The sequence below is a fragment of the Oryctolagus cuniculus genome, chromosome 5, assembly GCF_051225735.1.
Source record: "Oryctolagus cuniculus isolate XC-2025 breed Fujian yellow rabbit chromosome 5, ASM5122573v1, whole genome shotgun sequence".
Taxonomy (NCBI): domain Eukaryota; kingdom Metazoa; phylum Chordata; class Mammalia; order Lagomorpha; family Leporidae; genus Oryctolagus; species Oryctolagus cuniculus.
The window spans coordinates 108,297,673-108,315,941 of record NC_142871.1 but is presented as its reverse complement, the minus strand read 5'-3'; the positions used below and the strand labels follow the sequence as shown (position 1 = coordinate 108,315,941).

The 18,269-nt window shown below is 36.0% G+C and overlaps 1 protein-coding gene across 1 annotated transcript in view; it reads right to left on the bottom strand.

The window, feature by feature from the left end:
- EYS (EGF-like photoreceptor maintenance factor) overlaps window positions 1–18,269 on the bottom strand; it is a 1,804,868-nt gene that overhangs the window by 557,577 nt on the left and 1,229,022 nt on the right. The window contains 1 exon segment of the mRNA XM_089333540.1: window positions 10,735–10,967. Within this exon segment, the coding sequence (XP_089189666.1) occupies window positions 10,735–10,967 (233 nt within the window).

Below are 18,269 nucleotides of genomic sequence, written 5' to 3'. Positions count from 1 at the left end.
AAAAGCTCAGTGATTTCTTTTAAAGGATATGGACTGCAGTAAATGAGAAAAATGAACATTATACTCAGCAATATGGCCATGAAGCTTTACTAAGTTTTTTAGATCAGTAACAATATACTAATTACACATTTGAAATAAATCAATGAATGAAATAAGAGGACATGGGTTTCACTTCATTAATTTGTTTTAGCTCCATATGTAGTCCAGGAAATTGTTGGCACTTCATATTCTTACATATTCCTGTTCATGACAACCTACTGTTCTACTTGTTTGGTGCATTAATGTTGCCGTTTTTGTTATATTAAATGATGAGAAGTTTATGAGTTGATTAGGTCATAAGGGTGTGACTGCTGGCATAAAAAAGAGAGAGTTAGGTCTTCAAACGTCCATCAACCAATGACTGGATAAAGGAAATATTGCATATATACACTACGGAATACTACTCAGCTGTAAAAAAAAAAATGAAATCCTGTCTTGCAACACAACTGGATGCAGCTGGAAAGCATTATACTTAGTGAAATAAGCAAATCCCAAAAAGACAAATGGCATATGACTTCCCTGATCTGTGGTAACTAACAGTAAAAAAAGGAACGTATATAAATGAAATGGACACTTTGAGATTTGATTATTCATTACAGCAATTGTCTCTACTGTTAAACAGTGTGTTTTTCTTCTTACTACTTTGAATACTTCACGGAGAGTTAACTTCATGATTATAAAATAAACTGAAAGTTTGTCATTATAAAAATAATCACATAATTTCACTTATTTCTCATTAAAATTGCATATTTCCTTCAAATACCATTCATATACACAATAAACCACAGAAGTAGTGACTCTATTTTTATATTATGATCATTAAAAGATCTTCTGCTATATCTGGTTGGCTAAATGTGTTAAACTCAAAAACTAAAAAAAAAAAAAAAATAGAGAGAAAGAAAGGGAGAAGGAGGGAAGTGTGAGTGAGAGAGGAGGTATGGGAGAGGAAAGGGGGGGGGATATCATTATATTCTTAGAATTGTATCAATGAACTACATTAAATCTGTTAAAAACTAAAACAAAATAAATAAATAACAAAAACAAAAGGGTGGCCGGCGCCGCGGCTCACTAGGCTAATCCTCCGCCTTGCGGCGCTGGCACACCGGGTTCTAGTCCCAGTCGGGGTGCAGGATTCTGTCCTGGTTGCCCCTCTTCCAGGCCAGCTCTCTGCTGTGGCCAGGGAGTGCAGTGGAGGATGGCCCAAGTGCTTGGGCCCTGCACCCCATGGGAGACCAGGATAGGTACCTGGCTCCTGCCATCAGATCAGCGCGGTGCGCCGGCCGCGGTGGCCATTGGAGGGTGAACCAACGGCAAAGGAAGACCTTTCTCTCTGTCTCTCTCTCTCTCTCACTGTCTAACTCTGCCTGTCAAAAACATAAATAAAAAATAAAAAATAAATAAAACAAAACAAAACAAAACAAAAGGGTGAGTTAGGTCCCTTCTTGTCCTCTCTCTTTCCACTGTGTGCTGATGCAGCAGTACTTGCCAGATGATGGCATTTCAAGAATCGTGGGCCAAATCTTTGTGAATTATCCAGTCTGTGGTAATTCTCTTGTAGTGCGCAAAATGGTCTAAGATAATCATTTTATAAGCACTTGAAATGTGGATGATTTGAACTAAGATTTGCTATCGGTGCAAAGTATTCACCATATTTCCAAGAGTTAGTGTGAAAATCCATTTTAATATTTGTGTTGTGGAAATGACAATATTTTGGATTACCAGACTTAATAAACTACTATTATTCATTTATTCTCATTTTAGGTTTTTGCTGAGCCAACAAGGAAATTTAAAATTGTATATGTGCTTTTCCTTATATTTTTGTTGGACACTGCTTCTATAGAATCAATAAAAATAAAGTTATTGTATGACTGCGGTATGCAAGTATTTTTCCAATTATTACTTTTGTCTATGATTATCATTTCAAAATAATTTTAATTAATTTTTCTATTTTTATAAGCATATTTATTTTAGAAAAAATACTGTTAAACATACGTGTCAATTAAAAGGATCATTAGTGAATTCATCAAATGTCATGTTCATAAGTTTACAGTTAAATATTTGTCTGTATATTGATCTATCAACAATTTGATACAATTGAGTTTATTACTATCTTAATTTCTATAAGTTTACACAATTGCTTATTTTAAGCATATGCAATTGAATATATCTTAAGCATCTATAATAAAATATATTTTGCTACAATTCAACTTGGAATTTATCACTGAAAAATTTTAGAGGACACATACTGTAGTAGATAAAATATTTTACTTGGGTTATGGACAACTATGTTTTAGTTCCAGGTTTGCCCTTAACCCGTAGTTTACTTGAATTACTAAAATGTCTTTTAGACATTGTTTCTGTGTCAGTAAAAGATGAGCTTTTAATAATTTAATTTGTATATATTTTTAACAGTATTTTAATAGCTCAACAAAAATATTTAAAGAATATTTCATGTTTTAAATTTGTATGTGTACATGGGATGTGCATGAAAAATATGTTAGAAACAAATAGAAATGCATAGAATAAAGTTGTGGCTCTTGGAGATTTTAGTACTGAAATAGAAATACAAGATAAATCATGCTTTCTAGTTTGCATATATATATGCTTATAAATGTTCAGATAGTCACCCTTGCTTTGATTATAACCTTTTATAGAATAGGGTCTGCATTGTTTGTTTTATTATTGACACCATTTGTGTCATAGTGAAGTTTTACTGCCTATATTTGGTTTTCTGTGGACAGATGAGACAGCAGATGATGCAAGAAAGGGGACAGAAAGGAACCTCTACATGTTATTTTACACTCTTTCTTCTTCGTAAAATAATATATTAAGGAAAATCACGGGGGCATTTGGCACAGTGGTTGAGATGCTGCTTGCAATACCTCTACTCCATATTAGGCTGCCTGGGTTTAAGTCCTGACTCTACTCCCGATTCCAATTTCTTAACATTGTGCATGATAGGAGGCAACAGGAAATGGCTCGAGTAGTTGGGTTTGGCCACTCACATGGGAGACCTAGACTGAGTTTTGGGCTCCCAGCTTCAACCTGCTCCAGCCCTCTGTTGCAGGCATTTGGAGTGTGAACTAGTGAATGAGAATGCTCTTTCTCTCTCTCTCTCTCTCATTATATATATATATATATATATATATATACACACACACACAAACATATATATATATATAAATCAGCGTGATTTATGCTGATACATTTTTATAATAGAATCTATACTACCTTTTGCACAGAGAATACAAATATTTGCTATACGTCCAAATGATTAGAAAAATATCAGGCTTTTAGAGAATTCTGAACCTATTCTCTAGCCTATTGTACTTAACTCACAATTTTTTTTTCTTCTCATTCCTTTCTCCACTGTAATTCCTTCTGTATTCTACTCACATATGTATCATTCTGAAGCATAACTCTCTTCATGTGTGTTTTATCTTATTGAAAGATACTGCTACTAAGTTTTAGATTTTAACGTGTCTCTAGAGTTCCCTGCTGGATGGGTCTTACTTGGAGTCCAAGCTTTATTTCTCAGCTGATCTTTCATGTACCCTATTCACAAATCCAGCTACAGAGCTTTTGTTCACCTCATGTATTTATTTAATATAATTCTTCCAACTCATCCTTCAAATACCATTTAAGATTCCACTTCATCCATGGAATAATCTTCCTGATTTTCTGAACTGGTTGAGAATGAAAAGGTCTTTGTTTATGAAAATATTTTGATGATATGTTTGCAAGAAGAAATGGCAACAAAAAGTTTTGCTAAACCTTTTTGCAGTATAAAAATCTATAAAGTCAAGGGTTCAAATAGAAAACAAAGAGCAGTGGAGTCATGAGAAAAGACAAGGTAATATATGAAGAATAGAGACCTGATGTTCAACTGTAAGGAATGTGTGTGGGTTGGTGTGTGCACGCATGTGTGCACATGCATTATGAATTTATGATTGATCATATTTTGTGTGGAAATGACAAAGAGGTCTATTGTGTTAGAGTCTGGTGGGTTACATGGCCTAGCAAATATTTTAGAAAGCTATGGAAAGCTGTCCCTTCTTATTCCTTCCTCTCTTCTCTTTCCTGCACTGGCAGTGGGTTAGCATGTGGTGGAGATTTGCCAATAAGACAATTTTAGTATTTCCTGATACTTTAAATCTTGAGCAAGTGACTCAGACCATGGTAACAGTTTGAACTCTTGTCCAGTGGTGGTATGCAGACCAGCCTATTCTAGGATGACCTTGCTATGATTCTGTGGCTTGGTCTTCCAGAACATCCTCCAGTGCATTTTCTAAAATGATTAAACCTACTTCTCTTGATTCTTTGAACACCAGATATCCACTCATTGTACTTATTTTTCTGTATGATCATATAAGCCTGAGAGATTATCAGAGTCTCACTGTAGGCAGAATAATACCATCCCATCCAAAATGTCCACAAGTTAATTCATGCAATCTGTGCTTATTTCCTCGTACATGGTAAAAGAAAATTGAAGTTGCAGATGGAAATAAAAGTTATACTCTGCTGACTTTGAGATTTGGGGGTTTATCCTGTGTTATTTCATTGAGTTCTATGTAATCTCAAGTGTGTTAAAGTATAGGAAAGAGATAGATGAATGGGTCTGAGTGACAGAATCTGAGAAAGATTAGAACCACCATTATTTCCTGAGAAGGTGGGTAAAGGATTCAACAGACAACAAATGCAGACAGACCCTAGAAGTTGGAAAAGGCAAGGAAATGGATTCTGTCTTATTCTTTTAAGGCAGGAAACATAGCTCTGCCCAATTGTTTATTTCACCCAATTGGGACTTTTGTAGGTCATGGTAACAAGCCCAAGATGGTGGGAGTGCTATCTTTTTCTAACAGCTGAGTATGGTGCTTCCTGATGGAAAACCGCAGTAGCTGGTAGTGGAGATTAGCAACACAGATTGGAGACCTCCAGCCTACTCGTGCCCTAAAAATGAAATCTTCAGTCTCTGATGATAAGTAATCTTATCTTCCTTCAGCCCATCTCCCTGACTTCTATCCTGATTCATTTTCAATGTCACATCTTAATATTTTAGCAGTTGTCATTTACTAAATGTTATACAGCAGCATTGTTCTGCTTTCAAAGAGATTTTCAGACAGGGGTATTATATTTGAGATGGCAGACACCTATTGCTTGATCCTTTTCTGATGATTCAGACCATCAGTTCTACAGAGAGGAGATAACTCACTGTTCTAAGAGCCTTCCTAGTGCTCTGTTTTTCTGCCTTCTGGGCTCTGGAATGTCTGAGACTCAGCCACCTGACAAAGTTCATAAAAAAAAATCCTGACTACTCTAATATGCCTTTTAAAATATATTCTAGTTATGGTAAAAAACAAAGACATCAAGGCAGTCTTTTTATTCAACAGACCAAACACCTAGTAAAACCTATCATTTTTATTCCAGGTTTGCAATTTACTCAGTACAGTTAACCTTTAAACATATATGGAATATAAACAGACAGGATATCCAATAAAACAAATGATTTCTTGCTTTTAAAGTATGGCATTTAAATACTCCTTTATTGCACTATTTATAAAACTGTTTTATAGAACACTAAAGAGTATGGAGCTGTTTAAAAATGTTAATCCTATAATTAATAGTCAGAGGCATACGCTTTCACCCAGCACAAGGCACTGATATTCTAAATCTGTCATTCTGAACTTTACAGTAGGAGACAGCCATCTGCCTGCCTGCAGCCATATAAAACAAGGCAAGAATGTATGCTCTTACGTTCCCCCTGGTGAGATGCAGGAACATTATGATAAAGTAGACAATGAGGTTTAGCTAATATGAATTAAGATAGCATGCGTTGAGAAAAAAAGGGAACATATTAAATCAAACTAATTCTATAAGTCAGTATTATTAGGTGATTGGATATGGATGATTTGATTAAGTAGAACAGATGATGTAATGCCCAGGAGACAGGAAACATGTGTATGGGTGACCCCTTACTGAGTCCCATAGCCCCTAAACCCTTCTTCTGTTACTGAAGTTAGCGCTATTTTAGCTAAGGCCTATATTTTAATTTACACTTCCATTTTTCTGTGAAACATCAAAGCTATTAAAATAAGTACTTTAGCATTCTTTCACAGGTTCAGTATATTAACTGGAAGTAAAAAAGAGCAAGACTTGTGAAGAAAAATCAATTTCCAACCTATCTCTACATCTGATGTCTAGGCAATTATGTATTTTTTTGGAGATTTCTGTTCTTTCATCAGTTACGTCTGGACTTTTCTATAATCCAAATAGTCTTATATCTACTTCTTATATTTTAGTTTAACTTAAATTATTACAGATAGTACCATGCAGACACACTACTTTCTTGGTCACCTATGTGGTTTTTTTTAGCTTAATTTTAGATGAATCCCATTGATACAATCTTCATTAAGATTTTAATAGATCAACATTAACTTCTTTGGTTTTATGACTTTTGAAATTTTTATTCTTAAAGAAAAGTTTCTTTTCTCTCTGAAATAAGATGCTTTCTGTAAACTAATGAAAAAAGTGAGACAATTTCAGAATTCTAAGTCATGCCATCACATTAAATTTGATCTTCTAACTAGTGCAGCAAGATAGCACGGTGGTTAAAGTCTGGAGTCAGCCAAGATTACTTCTAATCTCATTTCTACCATGTATAAGCTGTGTGACCTTGAGTGAGTAATTTAACAACTCTCAGCTTTAGATTGCTCATTTGTAAATGGTAGTAATTTAGAGAGCCTACTTCAGCTAGGTTATTCTGAGGGTTAAGCGAAATAAGATGCATGAAGCACTCAGTACACTGTGTGGTAAATCAGAACTCCCACAGTGATATTAAGCAAATTTCCTTCCTGAAGGAGAAGCTCATATGCAGGAGTCCTCCCTTATCCCTTATGCATAGGAGATGTCTTTCAAGACCCCCACTTTATGCAGTTAGCACTGAACACTCCATATACTAAAGTGTTTCCATATTTATGTATATACACACATCTATGATAAAATTTAATTTATAAATTAAGCACAGTAAGAGACTAATAATAACTTAAAAAATAGAACAACTGTAAGTTAAATGACCTTCTTTTTTATTCATGAGCTCTCAAAACATCTTAGTGTACTTTCATTCATTCACATAACGGAAGTACTTAGCAGCTTCTCTTTGGCATACTTGAATTGCCTCTTGTGCTCTGCGCTCATTATTAAGTAAAATAAGGGTTACTTGAACATATGCACGGTTGATACCACGATGATGAATCTGATAACTGAAAGAGCTACCAAGTGACCCAAGGATAGGTAGCACACACAGCAACGGAGTCTGCGCAAAGGGAGGACCCCTATTCTCAGTGGAAACAGTGAGATGGCAAGAACGGTGCAGTTTATAACTTAAAAATTGTTTATTTCTGAAATTTTCTATATAATATTTTCAGACTGTGGTTGACCATGGCTAATTGATAACATAGAAAGAGGACTACTGTAATTTTAGATGTTGACTGTTTATGGGAACCTAATATTCAATTAAACCCCACTTCATACACCACTCCCTGTGCATTGAGATCGCATAAAAGGATGGCTCCAAAACTTGTTGAGTGCAACACTTTCTTAAGCAAGTCTGCACTTCAGCCTGAGTATGTACTTTGCTTTTTCACGTAAGTTAAACATTCCTTTTTTTTTTTTTTCCCTAATCTTTACGTAAGTCTTATCCTTGAATTTCTTTTAGTGTTAGAGAGAAGAACCTGGACACACCCATCCCACAACACTTTTGCCTGGACTTTTTAGTGTACCATACACCTTTAGTGTACATTTTTAGTGTACCATATACCTCAAGTATTGCTGAATTAAAGTGCCTTTTAAAAATGCAATTTTGAATTGGTAATGGTTATTAATAAAAACCTTACTCACTGTTTTTGATTTTATGCCCTTAAATTCAAATATTCTATAATGGGTTGCCTAATATTTAGCAAAACATCATTCAATTTATTTTAAAATATTGTAAACTTAAAAGGAAAAACACTTAAAATACAGATGGTATAAAATATGAATAATATAAAATAATTCCAGCAAATATTATGAGATTCTCAATTCTTTACTTGAATTTGTTATAGTCTGCCACCCCAAACAGCAGATACAATTAAACCTCAGCTAAGCCTGGGATTTAAATTCCCAATAAGCCTGGATTTATTTTCTTTCTCAGAAAAGCATAGATTACTCTAAGGAAAAACTTTGAAGGGGAGAGAGGTGAGGATTCAGCAGATCACAGAGAAATGATGGTTCACAGGATCATTTTTCCTCTAATACGTGCCGTTGACAGCAGATAAACTAACATTATTTTTTATTTATTTATTTATTTATTTATTTATTTATTTATTTTTGACAGGCAGAGTGGATAGTGAGAGAGAGAGACAGAGAGAAAGGTTTTCCTTTGCCATTGGTTCACCCTCCAATGGCCGGCGCGGCTGGCGCGCCAACCCGCACTGATCCGATGGCAGGAGATAGGTACTTATCCTGGTCTCCCATGCAGGTGCAGGGCCCAAGGACTAGGGTCATCCTCTACTGCACTCCCGGGCCACAGCAGAGAGCTGGCCTGGAAGAGGGGCAACCAGGACAGAATCCGTCGCCCCGACCGGGACTAGAACCCGGTGTGCCAGCGCCGCAAGGCGGAGGATTAGCCTAGTGAGCCACGGCGCCGGCCTATAAACTAACATTAAAATATGGAGTTGGTGTTTAGCCTAGCCACTAAGATGAATGCATTTTGCACCAGAATGTCTGTGTTCCATGCCTGGCTCTGGCTCCTGATTACAACTCCCTCCTAATGGGTATCATGCAGGTCGTGGTGATGGTTCAAACATTTGGGTTCAAGGCACCTGGAGGGAGATCTGGATTGAGTTCTGGCACCCAGCTTCCACCAGGGCCTAGCCCCAGTCATAGTGCAAGTGCGGGGAATTAGCCAATGGACATAAACTCTCTTTCAGTTTCTCAAATAAATAAATATTCTCTCCCCCAAAAAACCCATTAAAATATCAAAGCATACTCTAAGGATGGTAGGAATGATATTTTTCTGAAACTCTATGTACCACAAAATTAAAGAAAGAAAATAGCCCTTTCAGGGATTTTAAATGAGTAAGTGTGGATTTAAAAGATTCACACCCCAAATTATCCCCCTAGACCTCTACTCATAGAATGTAACATACAAAAAAAAAAAAAAAGAATGTAACATACATGGTCTTGATTAGCAGAAGGTAAGCATCATGATAATTTGCAGCACATGAATTATTTGCCCACAAATCAAGCCCCAGTAATGTGTTGCCAACGTTATTTCTGGTTAAAAAATAGACTTTATAATATTTACATGATAATTTTAAATGGGCATGAAAATACACCATGTCTCTGTATTTGCTGGCTTACTTGGCTGAAATTTAAAACATTCATAGCAGTCACACAAGGTTATTTGGAAAACTCTGAATAACATCTATGTAAATTTCAGTTAGTCTTAGGAGAACCTACATTTTAGCATTATAAATGGGAATTATTTAATACAGTCTTGGACATGTAATAGAATTCTCAGCAATCTGAAATATAAACCAATAGTCATTTCCATCCCTGTGTCCACAGTCAAACTACTGATTAAATCTACATAGACAGGAATGACACTTTTCAGCTACCAGCGAAGGGACATGCAATCAGCAGTGTCAGAACCTAATGTTTGTAATCTGCCCAGGGCGTTTCTAGCTTTATTGTCCAGCATTGCTCTAATTAACAGAACCTCTTAGGAGGCTATTTGATGTTGACAACAGGGGAATTTTGTGTTGATTCATAAATAGCTCCATTAATGCTAAAATCATATTCTTAAGAATCAAATAATATACTCTTTTTAAAGTTTATTCTTATTTATTTGAAAGGCAGAGTGACAAAGAGACACATATACACATGGTGGTGGGGGTTGGAGAATCAGTCTTCCATTTGCTGGTTCACTACTCAACCAGAGTTGTTGCCAGGATGAAACCAGAGGTCTGGAACTTAACCCAGGTTCTCAAGTGGGTGCCAGGGACTCAACCACTGAGTCATCACCTGCTGCTTCCCAGGATCAAGTCAGTAGGAAGCTAGAGGGGCAGCAAAGTGCCTGGAACTAGAAGCAGACAGACACTCTGATGTGCAAGCATCCCACATGAAGTCTTAACCTGCTGCCCCACACTTTTTAGAAAAAAAAATATCTATTTAGTTTAATTTATTTGAAATAAGGTTAGTGTGATCAGTGTGTGTATGTGTGTGTGAGAGAGAGAGAGAGAGAAATATATTCTTAAAATAATTTCAATATGGTATCTGCTTGTGAAACATAAAAATGTAATGATTTCATTATCAATCAATCCATAAAATAGTGTAGAAGCTAATTATCTCTATAGTAACAAAGGAAGAATTTACCATAATTTTAGAAGTAACTATGGATTGCACTACATCTGAGTTTTTACTCCTATTTTATGTGGCGATTCCAAATATTTGGAATGGCATCCCTCATGCAAAAATAAAAACTTAGGTTTGCTTCTGCAATACTGAACTTAAAGTGTTTGCATTTTTAAACAAAATTGTGCAGATGTTTCTTGTCTATGCTAATGTCCGTCAGGATGTGCACAATATGTTTCAAATCTCTTCGACCCTCTGGAGAAGTTTTAAAAAGAATTAGAGAGGATAATGAAGATTGATTACCTTTTTCACAGAAGCGGCCTGTGAAACGTAGTGGACAGTCACACTGGAAAGCATAGCTGCCACTGGAGAGGAAGATGGGTCGACAAGTGCCTCCGTGGTGGCACGTAGTCTCCTGGCAGACAGATGGCGCTGCAGGAGAGGGGCCTAGGGAGGTCGGCCTGGAATCATTCCCTTGTGTTGTACCAGAAGGTGCGATGAAAGTGGTTGCTGGAGACAGAGCCAAATCCTGGGATCTGTAATTTATAAACAGAACAGAACTGAGAATACTTTAGAAAGTATTAGGAACTTAAATACAGATCATAGAAAAATTGGTTCAAAGAGGAACTAACAATAATAATGGTGATATACCATTGATCCAAGGTGGAAAATAACTTTATCATGTTTGCTTTACAATTATGGGTTTTGTCAGTAATGAAAATGACTGAGTCACGTAATAAGACTCTGGGTAAACCATGGAACTATCTTTGATTTTTGAAGCTCCAGTAAGAAATCTGTAATAATTGGCTTTCACAATTGAATTGAAAAAGAATCAGAATTTTGACCTAACATAGTTCTCTTTTTATTATTTCAAATTTTAATGAACTTAAGATCAAGAAATCAAACCATATTGCATTTTTTTGATTAAATTTTTCTCATCTTGAGTTATTTCTAGTTTGATTGCTGGAAATATGTATCTTCCAAACTTTCATTTTATGGAATATTTCAAGTTACATTAGAAAAGCTCACAAATGATGTAATGTTATTTCACACATTTTACTATGTATGTTTTCTTTCTTCCCTAATGAAAACGAACAGTTTCCCTCTGAGACACATTGAAGTTCCTTATTTTCACCCCTTGACAATCCAATCTCTCTTTGCTCTTCCAGTCTACTTCATCAGGATTCCTCATTTGTACCTGAAATTGCCTCAGTCCAAGTGAGATTCTGGTTCCTTAAATACCTGGAACTGTCTTACTTTTGGAAGTTTGTTCAAACACCTTTCTGTGCATTGTTCCTCTCTTCCTATCTTAATTTCGCATATATTGCCAAGACTACTTCTTCATTGTTTCTTCTACATAGCCTTCCTGGGTGCTTATGCTCACCAAGACAAAAGTGATTTTTCTCTCATATCTAAAAATTTCATTAGATGTCGTTTGTGCCATTACTAGAACATTTAATGTGTTTAGTATAGTTACTTTATGTGAAGCCTCTGCTGTTAGGCTGTGGCCATGGTTTCTCCACTCTCTCTCCACACACAGATTTTAATTTTGGCAGAAATCCTTATCCATGATTAAAAAAATTCATAAATATTTGTTAAATTAATGTCTTTAGCAGACTCATGACTGCCCTGTATGTTTGAGAAGCAGTGCTTTTGGAATTTTTACTTAATATTATCATGAGAGATAAAAATTTTTGCTGTAACAAAAATAAAAATTTAAATACATTTTGCTTTATATATTATAATCATGAAGCTTTAGCAAAATAAGGCAGTTCAAAAATTTTCTCTGAATTACATTAAAACTTTAACAGCTACTGTTGTATCTATTATGTAAACCAGTTTCTATTTATTTAAAAAATAGAAGAAAGTAAAATAAATAACAACTCATGAAAACATTTACTGATGTAATCTTAGTGTGCAGGTCAGTTCTTTTGTTTTACAATCCTTTTACAACCTGAAATTCTTCTTTATAGTGTTCAGCTCAGGTTGTAACAATTTATTTATTTTTATGGCTGAACCTGACCCTCTTCTCTTTTCTCTGGATTGCAATCTCTATGAAGGATAGAAAAATCCCCTCTACTCTTCATTGTATTCTTAACAACTATACTTGACCCATAGGAGACTCTGCAATAAATATTTTGTCAGTGAATTTGAATAATTTTTGTTAACACACAGTGCATCACAGTACTAACAAAAGGCAAATAGCAAATGAAAAATAATTTGTCACAGTTAATTTCTTGATTCTGTCACTAACTCTTTAGTTTTATAAATATACAGATTTGTTAATGTTGATGCAATCATTTAGTCCAACTTTTTCTGTTTTCATTCTACTAGACTAGGATACTCCTTCCAGTTGCACTAAATTTAAGTTTGACCCTTTAAGGAACTTTATTCAAGTTAAATGACAAGTACTGATATGAATTACATTGGATTTATTACACAGTATTCTATATTCTAATTTAATTTTCAGTTTTAGAGTTTCTGAATGATTTCACCATTTCATCTAACACTTGCCATGGACTTCATGAACTGCAGTCAATCACCTCGTTTTCAGGAATAAATTAGACTGAATTAAATGTCACTACTTTTTTCTTCTGCTGTAGCTGTTCAGGGAATCTGTGTCTCACCTGAAAAAATCAATATGTTGCACATTTCAGTTGTTAACTGATTATGCAAAAATAATTACTATCAATTGATCCATCAATTAAAACATCAGGATCATAAATCAAATTTTGAAGGCAACTTTAGTCAGACATATTTTATGTTGTAAAGATCACATTTTAGGGACCCTGAGCTGTGGTATAGTGGGTATAGCTGCTGCCTTCAGTGCCAGCATCTGATTTGAGGACCAGTTCAAGTCTCAGTTGCTCCACTTCTGATCCAGCTCTCTGCTATGGCCTGGGAAAGCAGTAGAAGATGGCCCAAGTCCTTGGGCCCCTACACCAGCATGGGAGACCTGGAAGAGATTCCTGGCTCCTGGCTTTGGGTCGGCCCAGCTCTGACTTTTTGCAGCCATTTGGGGAGTGAATGAACCATAGATGGAAGACCTCTCTCTCTCTCTCTCTCTCTCTCTCTCTCTCTCTCTGCCTTTCCTCTTTGTAACTTTGCATTTCAAATAAATAAACACATAAATAAATATTTTAAAAATTACATTTTTCTTTTGTCTGGACACAAGCCTTTTATTAGATATAGATCTTAGAGTTTTTTCCCCCAGTGTGGGAATTGCCATTTTCTTTTCTTTTTTTCTTTTTTTTTCACTTTTATTTAGTAAATATAAATTTCCAAAGTACAGCTTATGGATTACAACGCCCCCCATCCATAACTTCTCTCCCATCCACAACCCTCCCATCTCCCGCTCCCTCTCCCATTCCATTCACATCAAGATTCATTTTCAATTATCTTTATATACAGAAGATCAGTTTAGCATACATTAAGTAAAGATTTCATCAGTTTGCACCCACACAGAAACACAAAGTGTAAAGTACTGTTTGAGTACTAGTTACAGCATTAATTCACATTGTACAACACATTAAGGATAGAGATCCCACATGAGGAGTAAGTGCACAGTTACTCCTGTTGTTGATTTAACAAATTGACACTCTTGTTTATGGCGTCAGTAATCTCCCTAGGCTCTTGTCATGAGTTGCCAAGGCTATGAAAGCCTTTTGAGTTCGCCGACTCTGATCTTATTTAGATAAGGTCATAGTCAAAGTGGAAAAAAATCACATTTTTCTAACATAGCAACATTAATGGCCCTTGGCTTTCGGTTATTTTCTTTTTCTACATGAAAAATAATGTCATGTTAATTTTTTTTGTAAAACATTTATTTATTTTCATCTAGTTGAAAGTCAGAGAGAGAGAGAGAGAGAGAGAGAGAGAGAGAAATATTTCATCCAATATTTAATTCTCTAAATGCCTCAAATGGTACTTCAGGTCCAGGCCGAAGCCAGGAACCCAGAACTGCATCTGAGTCACCCATGTTGGTGGTAGGGACCAAGCACTTGAGCCATAATCTGCTGTTTCCCAACAAGCATAGGAACTAGGACTCCAATGTACCTCAGATACTGGATACAGGCAAGCAGTGATTTAACCCCTGTGCCAATTAGAATAAATAAAAAGTATCCAATATTATATATTTAAAAGAAAAATGTGTTATTATTGCTAGCATTTCCACTTGTTTTTCCATAAAGGTTAAAATAACAAATGAACATGCAACTTTGTTAAATATAACTAGATGGTCCTAATATGATAATCAATATAAAAAGAATATTAAAATTATAATTCCTTTTTTTTTTTTTTTTGACAGGCAGAGTTAGACAGTGAGAAAGAGAGAGACAGAGAGAAAGGTCTTCCTTTTTCTGTTGGTTCACTCCCCAAGTGGACGCTATGGCTGGCGTGCTGCGCCTATCTGATGCCAGGAGCCAGGTGCTTCCTCCTGGTCTCCCATGCGGGTGCAGGGCCCAAGCACTTGGGCCATCCTCCACTGCCCTCCTGGGTCACAGCAGAGAGCTGGACTGGAAGAGGAGCAACTGGGACAGAACCCGGAGCCCATATGGGATACCGGGGCCGCAGGTGGAGGATTAACCAAGTGAGCCATGGAACTGGCCCCAACCTATTATAATGTTTTCAAAGTTCATCCATGTTGTGAAATATATCAGAATTTAGTTTTTCTTAATTACAGGTAAGGGAACACAACATTTTAAACATCTATTTATTAGTTGATGTGCATTTGGACCATTTTCATGTTTGGTCATTGGAAATAATGCACTAGTGAATATTATAATATTCAAGGTTTTGTTTGCATGTAGGTTTTGATTTTTTCTGGAAATTTAGCTAGGAGTAGATTTTCTGAAATGTGTGTTCTATTTTTAACATTTTGTGCAACAGCCAAACTGTTTTCCAAAGAGGCCTTACCATTTTATATTCCTACTGGCAAAATATGAGCGTTCCAATTTCTCCCTATCCTTGTTGGGTCATAAGTTTTTTTCCTCTTTCTTGGGGGGTACTATTTCATCAAAATCGGCCCATTTTTTCCACTTCTCCAGTCCTTGGATTCATAAATTCTTGCATTTAAATTTCTGATGAATTTTGCCAATTTTTCCACAAAATAGTTACTGCAATTTGTGTAGCAATAACCTCGACCACATTTATACCAAAAATTTTATTATCCAACTTTGTCTTTTTCAGTTACTAAAAAATTAGTCACTTTCTTCTGTTTGATGTCACATTTCTTTATTCTTATGGGAGACAGAATAACGCTCTATATCAAGTTAAAAGCAGTGTTTCATACTGACCTACTTAATATCTGTTCCATGCTCCTTCTGTCATTCAGGGGCAGATCAGGTATGTAAAACTCCCTTTGAGAGAACTGCGTAGGAAAGGCTTTGATTTCTCATGTTTTGTCTAAGAATCTAGTTCTCTATAGCTGCATTATTTTTAAACAATATACTTATGAACACATATGCTCATTTTTAACATACTTGTATCTCTATTTCTCCACATATAACTTGTGTACTATTTCTGTAGAGTCCCTTAGTTGTCAGGTCTGCAATTTGCATAACAGACAACTAGCTAAATCCTAGTGGTGGTGGTGAACAGGAATAAGTCCAGAGAATAATTCAGTTTTTGTTTTAACTTTCAAAATTATGAGCACATCATCACATTTTAATAGATCATTAAACATCCTGAAAAATGACTTAATTGTTGTCATTCTCAGCTAGATTTTGTTATTTTTAATTTGATCTAATAACTTTGAAAATAATTAATCATTGCAGATTTGCAAGAAAAACAACACAGAAAATGTTTGCTATTTAAAACATATTTAAATATCATTATTATATTAGAAAAGATTTGTGAAATTACTGTTAGTACATGTAAAACACTCATTTATCATTCAAAATAATTATTAAGAATAACAACAAATTGTACATGGAAAAATCACCCAGAACAAACATAATCCCAAGTATTACCCATCTTTTTTGGATATCGCATTATGTAATGGAATAAAAATCACATCCTAATACTTAGTCAGCTATGACATTTTAAAACATAAATTAATTCATTGTTAATAAAATAGTGTGATTTTAATAAATCTTGTTTTCACATTTTCTTAATTTTTTTTCGCTAGAGGAACGCATTTCTCATTCTCACAATATTCTGTTCCTTAGTTATTACATATTCATAAGTAGGGCTCCTTGTAAAACCATAAGAACAATTACAGTCTGGGAATTATACAAAAATCTTTTTCTTTAAGGTGTCTGCATAAACAGTAAGTCAGGTTTAAGTCCCAGACCTCCTTATTGGGCTACTTTGTCACTATAAATAATTGGGAAGTACTGTCTTGCCTTCTACTTACAGGTGAAACACAGTCAGGAAAGTTTCCTTGAGTACCTTTTCCTTTACCCGTTCCTTTCTTTCCTCTCTCCCACTGTCTTTCTTTCTTTCTTTTGACTGTAAAGGTTTTTCCTGTTATCTTTGCATCATATAATATAGTCACAACTTTTCCTTTTTTGGTTTCAACTTTATGCATGTCTTTTAGCTGGAATTTTTGTTCCAGCTGCCACAATACCTAAAATGAAATCCACAATATTTCATTCTAGTCTTTTAGACATTTATCAAAATATGTATCTGAAAAATGAAAATTTGACTTTATACACACACACATGCATATATCCTGGAATATATGTGCAAGTGTGGAAATGTGTTTAAGTGTGTTTGAGAGAGGGAGTGAAGGGGAAGAGAGTGAGAGAGGGTGAGAGATAGAGAATTTTTTTATGAGTCTGTATTACCTATAAACCCTGGAGATAGACTTAGATATGTGTGCACAGTTTGTAATGCTCAATAATATTTTGTACATTTGTACTATAGCACATTCCATTGTTTTTCTAAAGGTATTAGGTAGCTTTTTATTGCTGTAATTAAATACCTGATGCTGCTAATTCATTAAAAGAAAATTTTATTTCACTGTGCACAATTCTGGCGGTTCCTGGTCCAAGATCGAGTGGGTCCCATCATTTCAGTTTCTGGCAGTGATATTCTTGTGGCACAGAGTGCTACATGACCAGAGAGATGGGACATGTGCATACATTCACTGGTTTATTTCTTCAACTAGAGAACATAGGAAGTGTGCTCAATACATCGGAAACTCGCTAATCAAGATTAGAAGTCAGGGGTACAGGAGAGCTACTTAGCTGCAGCCCTTATAAGTCCCAAGGTACCAAGCAAGGTGGGGAAAGTGGAGGGTATATCTGGAAGTGGAGAAATTTTTAGCTCTTGATGAAAGAGATAAAAACATAAATGAATTTTAATTTTTAGGTAACTGAATGTACAATAGTGAGTACAGATATGGAATATATGTCGCTCCCCCTCTTCGCGGAGGAACGACACAGGACCCTGCGCTGTTCTTTTGTCTGCTCGGCCCTCCCCGGGTTTGCTGCTGGTTCTTCCCGGGTTGGCTACCGTCCCTTCCACCTCCGTGGAAGGGCGGTTCCCCCTGGCCACTTTCCCCACTTCCGCGGGGGAGCGGCACACCGCCGGCCGGCTCTCTCGGGGGCTGCACAGGTGTTCCTTCAGATAGATGTTCCCCTTAGATGTTCCTGGTGCATGTTGTCTCTCTCCTCCTTTATAGTCCTCTTCCACCAATCCCAACTCTGCTACCCACACGCCGAGTACGCTGCTCTCCTCCAATCAGGAGTAAGTCCTACAGTTTATTGGTTGAACTGGAGACAGCTGTGTAGAAGCTGTTTCTCCCTTCTCAGTGCCATATTGTGGGAGAGCAGATGCATAGAATAAGTCTTAATTCCAGTAACTTAAGTCTAGTCCGGGTTGCTCCCCACAAT